General features: G+C 43.1%; 1 protein-coding gene across 2 annotated transcripts; it reads right to left on the bottom strand.

Annotated features, from left to right (window-relative positions):
* Positions 1-858: 858 nt before the first annotated feature.
* On the bottom strand, positions 859-9,004 carry PGRMC1 (progesterone receptor membrane component 1). Of its 2 annotated transcripts, XM_008071352.1 has the most exons (3): positions 8,557-9,004; positions 5,022-5,177; positions 859-2,152 (listed from the first exon to the last, which is right to left on the bottom strand). In XM_008071352.1, the coding sequence occupies exons 1-3, from the start codon at positions 8,882-8,884 to the stop codon at positions 2,049-2,051; spliced, it is 588 nt and encodes a 195-aa protein (XP_008069543.1). In that variant the 5' UTR covers positions 8,885-9,004; the 3' UTR covers positions 859-2,048. The 2 variants fall into 2 exon arrangements, with proteins under 2 accessions (XP_008069543.1, XP_021574864.1); XM_021719189.1 differs by lacking the exon at positions 5,022-5,177.
* Between the last annotated feature and the right edge of the window lie 509 nt (positions 9,005-9,513).

The raw sequence follows: 9,513 nt of genomic DNA on the forward strand, positions 1-9,513 counted from the left end.
CATGGAACCAACACAATGTTGATTGGGTACACCAAATGTTTTCCTCTTAGCCTCAGACAAACCTGTTCAACTTTGTAAAAGGAGTAACCTAATCTTCACATCTAAATGAGAGTTCAGGGTGCAAATGTGGCTCAATTTCTGTCCTCCACCACTTTTCCAAAGCATAAGGCATAACAGGTTACCTGGCACAAAATAGGCAAATAGTTGTTGAATAAGACCCAGTGGGGGGAAAAGAGCACATTAAAACACACAGACACATACACAATTACGTGCAATGTAGTTTGATAACATGAAAAATGGAAATTTCTTGGGTTTGGGGAGTATATCTCTTGAAAGAAAACTGCCAATTTCAACATTAAGGATGGCAAAATACTAATATTCATGGACTAATAGGTTGTCCATGTTTATATAACTGACTGTATATGAAAATCTGTTAACCTTCTTTTGACATGAAGTGAATTAACCTTGCTACTATGAGGAGCCTGACACTTTCCTGATCAGACAATACGTTAAAAGAAAACAACACCCTTCCTTCGCACTTGGTGATGAGAATACCTTCAGTAACATTACCCCTTAAATAATCTTGCTATATAGGCTTCAAGGTGGAGGTCTGCCTTCTACAGTTTAGAAAGTTGTGACTTAGGCCAAATTTGACAAGCCACAAAAAAGCAATTTACTATTTCTTAACAGGACAAGCCTGTATTTGGTTTGTGGTGTGAGGTCTCCATGAAATATTGCTTTTTTCTTTTAGAATACAAAAAATCCTGCACTCAAAAGTGTAAATGAAAAGGATTGAATCGGATTTCCTTAGAATAAGTTTTTTTTTTTTTTTTTAAATTAAAATAAGCCATTACACTATACTGGGCAAAACCATTTTATTAACTGACCAAAGCACTTCATTTTGTTTTCTGATTTGAGGTAAAACCATTAAACACAGTTCACAAGAAAATACAATGACTATTTAACTACAAGTACAAGAGTTTGAAATCTCACTAGTTGTTCATATAATACTTTTACAAATTCATACGACTGTATAGTCTACTTAAGCTTAGTGTTAACCAAAAGAGCAATATCAAATACCTAGACATTTGACTACTACTTTTGCAGTGGCTACAGTTTTGTAATAACAGAAGAATAACTAATACCTTATGAATATACTTTACTTTAAAATTCACTTGGCTAGTGACCGTACTGTTTCCTCATTGTTCAGGGGTGTCGTATGAAGGCTCTTAAGAGCAAACACCTGTTCCTGTTCTGTATGTCCCTCTCATTTCAAATTGTGTAAAATGACCAAATAACCACTGTCCCACCACAAACATGGGGGTTGGGAAGATAGTCTTCCAATCTTCCTCATATATTTAGGTTTTTAGGCAAGCCAGGTGGTTTTTCCGAAAGTTTTCTTTGGAATGTTCAGATCCTGTTTGATCCTCAATGTAGAGTACTGTATTTGTGAGGGTGTCTGAGTGTCCATGTGACAGCAAGAACAAAGCAGCCCAGAAACCCAGTAAGTAAGCTTTCTTTCTAGTGGAGCCCAGCTTTGAGATTTCATTTTGTTACCAGACAGGTCTTTAATCAATACCAAAGCCTTTGGAACACTGCAGATTTGCTTCAGAGGTAGATCAAACAGAAATCATGCAGTTAAGTCAATTGAGAAAAAAAGGGATTTGTTGTCTTTAGAAAACATCATGACTGACTTATTCTTGGTGCACTTTTGACATTTTTACCAGTTTTGGAAAATACCCAAGTCTTACCTGTCTCTCTGGAAAAACACATTGAAATTCAGCCTGCACTAACTACAGATAGAAGAAAAACAGCATTAACATTTGTATTACAGCACTGCATCTCACCCTTTGAACTTGTGACACACAAACATATCATGCATTCTAAGACAAGTTAATGTTATCAGTGTCACTAATGATGTTAATTTAAAAATTTACAGCAGGTTCGAAACTTTTCTGAAGATTGAAATCACCATGTTTTAAAGACAGACTGGAATGTTACAAATGATTCTGCAAAATACAAAAATAGATATGCTTCCACTGAATGCTTCAATCATCTTTCCGGCCATTCTCATCTTTTGGTTCTTCCTCATCCGAGTACACAGTGGGCTCCTCGTCCTCCTTCAGCAGTTTGCCCACATGATGATACTTGACTGGAGGCAGAGAAGAAAAAAAATGGTCATTCTCGTGCTTTCTGAAAAATCAGTACCACATTTCATTTAGTTCTTAATTTTTTTTTAATTGACAAAAATTTTTTTAGCGATAGGGTCTCATTCTGTTATCCAGACTGGAGTGCATTGGCATGATCATAGCTCACTGCAGCCTCAAACTTCTGCCCTCAAGCAATCCTCCCACTTTGGTCTCCAAAGTGCTGGGATTACAGGAATGAACCTGGCCACACATTTCATTTTAAAGCATTTATTAGAGGCCTACAGTATTCTCAGCAATGTGTTGGGCTTCTTGAAGGATACAAAGGTGGTTTATATGATGGTCCTTGCCAACAGGAAATTAATAATTTTGTTCCAAAGACAGAAATATAAAACAAGTAGCAATGTCTGCCAATGAGCATGCAAAGTAACGTCAACATGAATTTTGTTTGTATGCAGGGAGTGGTTAGAAAAGCAAGGATATGCTATGAGTTAGAAGGGTTACAGAATACTTAATGGAAGAAAGACATGTTTTAGAAAAATATGTAGAAGGATTTTGGGAGGAAGGGATTTCCAGAAAATCAAAACACCATGTACAAATGCATATAGGTAAGGCTGAACATATCTGGGAAGCAATAAAGAGACCAAGTTGGCAGGAGTAGAGTTGGCATTTGGAAGTAGTAGGAGATAAGGTCAGCTAAGTAGTGTGGGGAAATATTATGAAAGATTTGAAAAGCCAGTCTGAGGAGTTTGGACTTATCCTATAGGTAGTAAAGGGCACTGAAGGTTTATGAGCAAAGGGATGACATAGTAAAATAGTGCTTTAAACAATATTATCAATGTGGTGTATAGGGCAAATTTCAATAAGGAAAGACCAGGAGAGCTAGCATGTAGATTCAGATGCAAAAGAACCAGAGCCAGGAGGAGGGTGATGTCTATGGGAGTAGAAAAGGAAAAGGAAAGATATGAGACACTTTGCAAGAACACTGGAAACATGAGTTAATGAAATGAAAACTGGAGATCCCACTGGACCAAGCTGGGAACTCTGTAGAGGGAGCCAGTCTGGAGGGTCACGTGACAGAAGATCTACAACAAGGAATGAACCAGTGAAGTTAGTATTGGCAAGGAAATAAAAAAGGGTTTCCCCAAAAACCTCTGGAAAAGAGCATTCAACCCGAATAGAAGTCATGTTGTAGGAAGGAAGGAGGTATAGAGAAGAGATGAAGCAGTGGTTAGGGGCAACAACTTATAAGAAGTTTGTCTGATGGTGAGGGGAAGAAATTATAGTCAAGTGGATGGAGAGGAGAGCAGGAGATAGAATGTTTCTCCCAGCATGGAGAAAAACCTATGGGTGGTTAAAGGAAGTGGTAAAGGAGCCAGGAGAGATGGGAGAAAACAGCTATAAGAATGCAAACCAGAATGCAAAAGACCCGAGAAGAGATGGAGCAGGCAAACCACCACATTGTTGCAGCCAAACTAATGCAGGGTCAATCATCTCAATGTCAGAAGCCAAGAGGACCAAGTCTCCTCTTTCTGAATATGAGTGGAAATTCGAGGAGTAACCAACCTGTCTAACCAGGTAACCAGAGCTGCTTTTGTGTAAAATAATCACTGGGAACAATTGGAACTGTGCAAGACAAATAAAAGCCGGGTGGCGCTGGGGAAACCTGCCTTAAGGGGAATCCACACCGGCTTTGAGTATAGCTGAGGTGTCACAACAGTATGTGGGGCTACCTTAGTGTAAGGTTTAAAAGAAAAACAGCACACATTTTTTTCTCCCACTGATGAAGGCAAGTCCTACAAAATAGAGCTTTGTAAGTGTGAAACTACAACTCATTAGTTTTATATAGAAGATTCTATTGTCACAAAGGCATCCTTAGGATGCAAAAAATTTGGGATTATATTAGGTAGCTGAATCATGTTCTCAAAGTATAAAGACTTGCCTCTAGACTTAGTCTGCCTGATACCCAAACTCAAAGGTAGAGCCACATCTGGCTAATTATTAACCCAGAACTGTCTCTCTGAAGTCAGCATTATTTTCAAAGAAAATGATTGGATATAGCCAAAAGAACAAGTAATATTTAACTGATTATAAAGAACAGCACATAGAAAACTACATTTTAAAGGGAAAATCTTCCTCAAAAGAATGGCCATGGTCTTTATACACTTTCATAAAAGCTGAGAAAGACTCTTATTCAAATTCTTGGCAGTAAAATATTGCTCAAGTGATACTTAAACACTTAGGGTTGACAGAAACCAATTCCTGAATGCCTGAAAATGTGAAGTTAATGCCTCATTCCTACTTCCCCCCAAAGGCCTCAGCCCATAGCATAAGCCAGAAACAAGTGTCTCCTTTTTTCTTTCTTTTTAAAAATGCAGACACCATTGTTGTTGGGCAGATTATAAGCATCATTTGTAGATCAGGCCTATAGTTAGGCTCAAATAGATTCAAAGAGAAGCTGTTTTGCAGCATACAAGTCTCTCATTCTTCAACAGAGATGTGGGCTGCTTTTAAACAGCAGGCCCTACAAGAGAGGACTTATGAAAATCCCTCTTTCTGTAGCCAAGATGGCCACTGTCCTTTCCCCTACACACCAAATACTAGTGTGGAATGTATGCAAACTTTTCAAAAATTTTAAAATCAAAACCAGAAACCCCAGTTTCCACCGAGAACTAGCTAAAAATTGGTATGTAATCATTGCAAGTGACTCAGCACTGCTGCAATTACTTCAAGCCATTAACTTGATCCGTCCAAGATTCAGGAGCCTATCAAAATGCGCCCAAGTTTCACGCTGCTTAGTAATAACTATTGTTCTGCCATGAATCCCCATTACTGGTAGAAATTTGATCCAGGCACAATTTTAAAAACGCTTACAAGTGAACTGCGATTCCCAGTCATTCAGGGTCTCCTGCTGGGCAGGAGTGAGGTCAGAAAGGTCATCATACTCATCCTTCAGTGCTTCCTTATCCAGGCAAAATGTGGCAAGGCCCCTGGATGCGTCTCTTCCAGCAAAGACCCCATACGGCCCCTCTTTAAAAACAAAACAGAACCAAAAACCAATTCTTTATTAGACAGTACATTTATCTGTGGTTTGTGAACAGAAAATGGCTTCCCTACCCATCAATATAGAAAGCATATATTGACTATCAAACTCCACTCAGAAACCATAGTGATGTTGATACTTTGATCATTACACAGGGGACATCAAAAGACTGGCTGTCATTAAACTTATAAATAACTAAAAGTCAAAACTCTATACATTTTCATCAATCTCCTGTGACTTTCAGATAGCTAATAAAAAAGTCATAAGTGGTTATCTCCTGGTGGGGGTGGGCGTGAGGTAGTGGTGGTAGGGAATTCGAATTTAACTTTAGCATATTATACTGGGAGCCTGATTCTGTTCTAGCACTTGAGCTACACTAGTGAGAGTTATGGTTTCTTAAGACAATAAGCACTAATGTATAAATAAAAACATCATGTTATAAATGTATTCTGATATATTTTAATGAGTCAAAGGTGTCTTATAGAGATCTTTGGTTGCAAGATTCAATTAAACATTAACTCATGGCATCTGCAGGAGAAATCATTTTATAAGAGTATCAATGGTTCAAAAATCTACCCACGTATTACATAACCTTCACTGTCAATAAATAAGAGACAGCATGGAAGAGATCAACTTCATCATTCTATCTTTGGTGGGTTTGAGGAAAAGACTGAAAATACTAAAATTTTCCTGAAAAAAGCTGGATCAATATTGCAAAATAACTATATAACTCAGAATGATATTATATATGATATTATATTGGACTTTTGTTTAAGAGAGCAGTAGATAATTAAGGTGGATGTTTAGACTTATTTAAATATTGCACAAGTAAAAGAGAATTCAGTGTACTTTAAACAATGTGTTGTTTCCCCAAAGGCAGATTGAAGAGCAACCCTGACATTAAAAAGTTGATAGGCAACCACTATGCCAAGTATGCGAATGGATCAAGTTTCACCATGGCCTGGTCACCTGAAACTTCAAGCCACCAAGAAGTTTTTACAAATTAGATGAATTTTATGGTGAATGCAATTAAGATTCCATAGAAAAAGTGTTGCTTTTAGTCATCATTATATCCTGCCATTTCTACTGGGAAGATGAACCCCCCCAACCACACATTTTTTGCAAATGTATACCCCTAATGGAAATGTAGCACCTAGTGCTTGAAAATAGGTAAACTGTACTGGTTTGAACCTCACCATTTCAGAAATTATAGTCCCTGGCTTTGTAGAGTGGGTCTCTATCTAGCAAACCTCACAGAATACTTAAGTAAGGTGTTAAAAGTCTTTGGAGAATACATTTAATATACACCACAATGTATATTCACTAGAACATAAGCTCTATGAGCAGAGATTTGCATGTTTTGCTCACTGCCATCATTCCAGTACCTACAACAGTGTCTTGCATAGAGTAATATGCACTTGAATGGTTTTTAGGACTCTTTTATAACATGGAAGTATCATGATGTCATGGTCTCATCGAATAGTGCAGGGTAGAGGCTTGGTGATCTCACAATGAGACATCTTTATCACTTTTTAGGGAGAAAGCTAAGGCACAGAGAGAACAGTGCTTTGCACAAGGTGACACAGCTAGTCAGTGACCCAATGACAACTGGAACGTAGGTTGTCTGACTCCCAGTATTGCGCTCTGTGCATAGGCTGATAGTCCTCTCAATGATTTTGCAAATTACAATCATATGATGATGCCCTATGCACACATTTTGATTACTTTATAATTTAGCTCAATAATAACAGGTATTTACATGATTATGTTTATTGATAAAGTCTCTAAGTCTGCTAATAAAAGCGACAAATAAGTGTGATTTAAAAATTATTTTTACAGTTACATGCCTACAAAAAGCAGGTATTCTAAAATGTCCACAAGGGAAAACTTAGTGGGAGAGTTCCTTCAGAACCTTAACACATCTGATTTTCATCAGTTGGATTGGGAGATTAAAAGGAAGGAGTGAGTTTGGCCATTTTACTGCCTTTTGTACTCCTTCCTCTTTCAGACCACTGGGAAGCCAGCGCTGTGGATATGGACACCCCCCTGAGAACCCTGTGCTTAGAGGAGGAATAAATACCTCTTCTTCCTTTCTCCAATTATTCTATAAAGCAGGACTTTCCAAATCTGGCTGCGTTTCAAATTCACCTGAGGGAGTGTGTTAAAATGCAGATTCCTGGATCTTCCCCAGAGACTCATCTGAGGTTCTGGTGGTTAGGCCGAGAATCTGTATTTTTCCTCAGACGCATCAGGTGATTCTGATACACAATCAGCCTGCCCCCTCCAACAGCTCAGCAGTCATTCATCCCTCATTTCCCCTCTGGTTGGCTTTTCCTGAAATCCCCCACCCAGCAGCATTCACAGTCCTACTCCTTTTGTTTCTCAGGATCCTCCCACTTCTCCCTCCCTCCCTCCATTTTTATTTCTTTCTTTTTTTTTTTTTTTTTCTTCTAGTACTTTCTCTGCTGCTACGGATTCAGTACTGTATCACCTTAGCAGCTTGTCACGTTCCCACTGTCCACCACACCCAGGCCCCTTCTCCCTACGGAGCCTCCCTTGCTCACCTTCCAGCCTTTCCCCGTGTACCACACACAGAACGCGCACACACACATACCAATCACATGCCACACACATACCTGACACATATCACATTCCAAGCGCGCGCGCGCGCGCGCACACCACACACCCGTGACAAATCACACACACTGAACACGCACACACCGCGCATGCACGCACAGCGCTCGCGCGCACGCGCGCACACACACACACACACACGCGTTCATACACACACATACACACACATATCCACCAGGCACAATGCTTCTACCTGCTGCTAATCCCATCTCCGCGTTCTTTCTCCCACACCCTGATATTCCATCAAGGCTACAGACTCCTGGCGTCATTGGCCCTCTCGCGTCTCCTCAAAATCTGGACCTTCTCTCCTCCCGCCCCTCCATGCCTCCCTCGAGACACCCTCATTTCCCTTTGTCGAACCCGACACCACCCCCTCCTTTCAGGAATCCCTAAATCCACGACCTTCGAAAACTCTCCTAACGGCCTGTGTTCTGATGTGCCCCTCTTCGCAGTCCCACCCAACCCGGCTTAATAAGCGCTTCAGCTTTATCCTCCACCCCCATCCCCATCCCAGCACTTGTCAGCGCGGGCCAGGGATCCGCGTCCCTGGCTGGCCCGCAGCCCCTCTAAAGCGCCTCTTGTCCCCAGCCCGCCCGGGGAGCCGCCCTCCCTGGCTCGCCGCCATTCCTCCCTCCTCTCTGGCACCCCGCTCCCCCTTCGCCTCTTCCCAGCCCAGCCCAGCGCCCGGACCCCCTTCTTTTGTCTCCGTGCCCCCCTCGTCGGCCGCCGTACCAGGCCCATAGAACTTGCGGCCTTTGGTCACGTCGAACACCTTGCCATTGATGGCCATGAGTATGCGCGGGTCCTGGACGCCGTCGAAGCGTCGCAGCTCGGCAGGGGTGAAGTCCCGCCGCTTGAGGCGGGGCAGCGGGGGCGGCTCGTCGTCGTCGCTGTCGCTGCTGGCCGCCGGCTGGTCTCCGCGCACGATCTTATAGAGCAGGAAGATGCAGAGGCCAAGCAGCAGCAGGTTGAGCGGCGACGTGAAAATCTCGTGCAGCAGCCCGCCGCCCTCCAGCTCGCTCGGGTCGGCGCCCGTCGCCACCACATCCTTGGCAGCCATGATCTGTGGAGCAAAGGTTGGGCCGGGCTAGGCAGAGCTCCGGAACTCACTGCTTTCTCCTCCCTCTCAGCTAGCGTGTGGCGCGTCGGGCTCGGTGGCGGAGGAGAACTAGCCAGGGGAGGAGGCGGAGCCACAGGGGGAGGGGCCTACAAAGCCCCGCCCCCGCGGCCACCTACGCGCCCCGCCCTGCTCAGCCTTGCTCAGCCCGGCCTTGCCGGGCTCAGGCCCCCCACGTAGCCTCTGGAGGCCAGCTCCCCTCCCTCCGGCCGACCCCTCCTGGGGGCCGAGCAGAGTCCACTCCTCCGTTCTACCTGCCCCGGCCTCACGCCATCCTCTAGCTGAACGCGATGCGGCACGCTGCCATCCTTGGCACCCCCGGTTGCTGCTCGTTGCCGGGTTCTACGTGCTCTTCCCTCCCCCTCGCCACCTGATGCGTGCCAAACAGCGACTCAGTTTCTCTTGCTTCAGGCTTCTCCGCCACCTTCCATTCCTAAGCTCCTCATCTTCCTCCGGCCAACACCCCCAGGACCACAAAGCTGTCCTAGACAACAGGAAACAAATTCTTCGAACTCCATTTTTCATCTTAGAGCCCCAGACTACTCATTTTCACCTTGGGAACCCCCATTCGC

Source organism: Carlito syrichta, unplaced genomic scaffold (genome assembly GCF_000164805.1).
Source record: "Carlito syrichta isolate Samal-C Ts95f unplaced genomic scaffold, Tarsius_syrichta-2.0.1 Scaffold314294, whole genome shotgun sequence".
Taxonomy (NCBI): domain Eukaryota; kingdom Metazoa; phylum Chordata; class Mammalia; order Primates; family Tarsiidae; genus Carlito; species Carlito syrichta.

Bases quoted from the DNA above. Each gene is read 5' to 3' on its own strand.
- PGRMC1 (XM_008071352.1), bottom strand. From the start codon at position 8,884: ATGGCTGCCAAGGATGTGGTGGCGACGGGCGCCGACCCGAGCGAGCTG. The intron at 5,178-8,556 runs GTACGGCGGCCG...TTGTTTTTAAAG, and splicing joins CCGCAAGTTCTATGGGCCTG to AGGGGCCGTATGGGGTCTTT. The intron at 2,153-5,021 runs GTAAGCGTTTTT...CTCTGCCTCCAG, and splicing joins CTGGGAATCGCAGTTCACTT to TCAAGTATCATCATGTGGGC.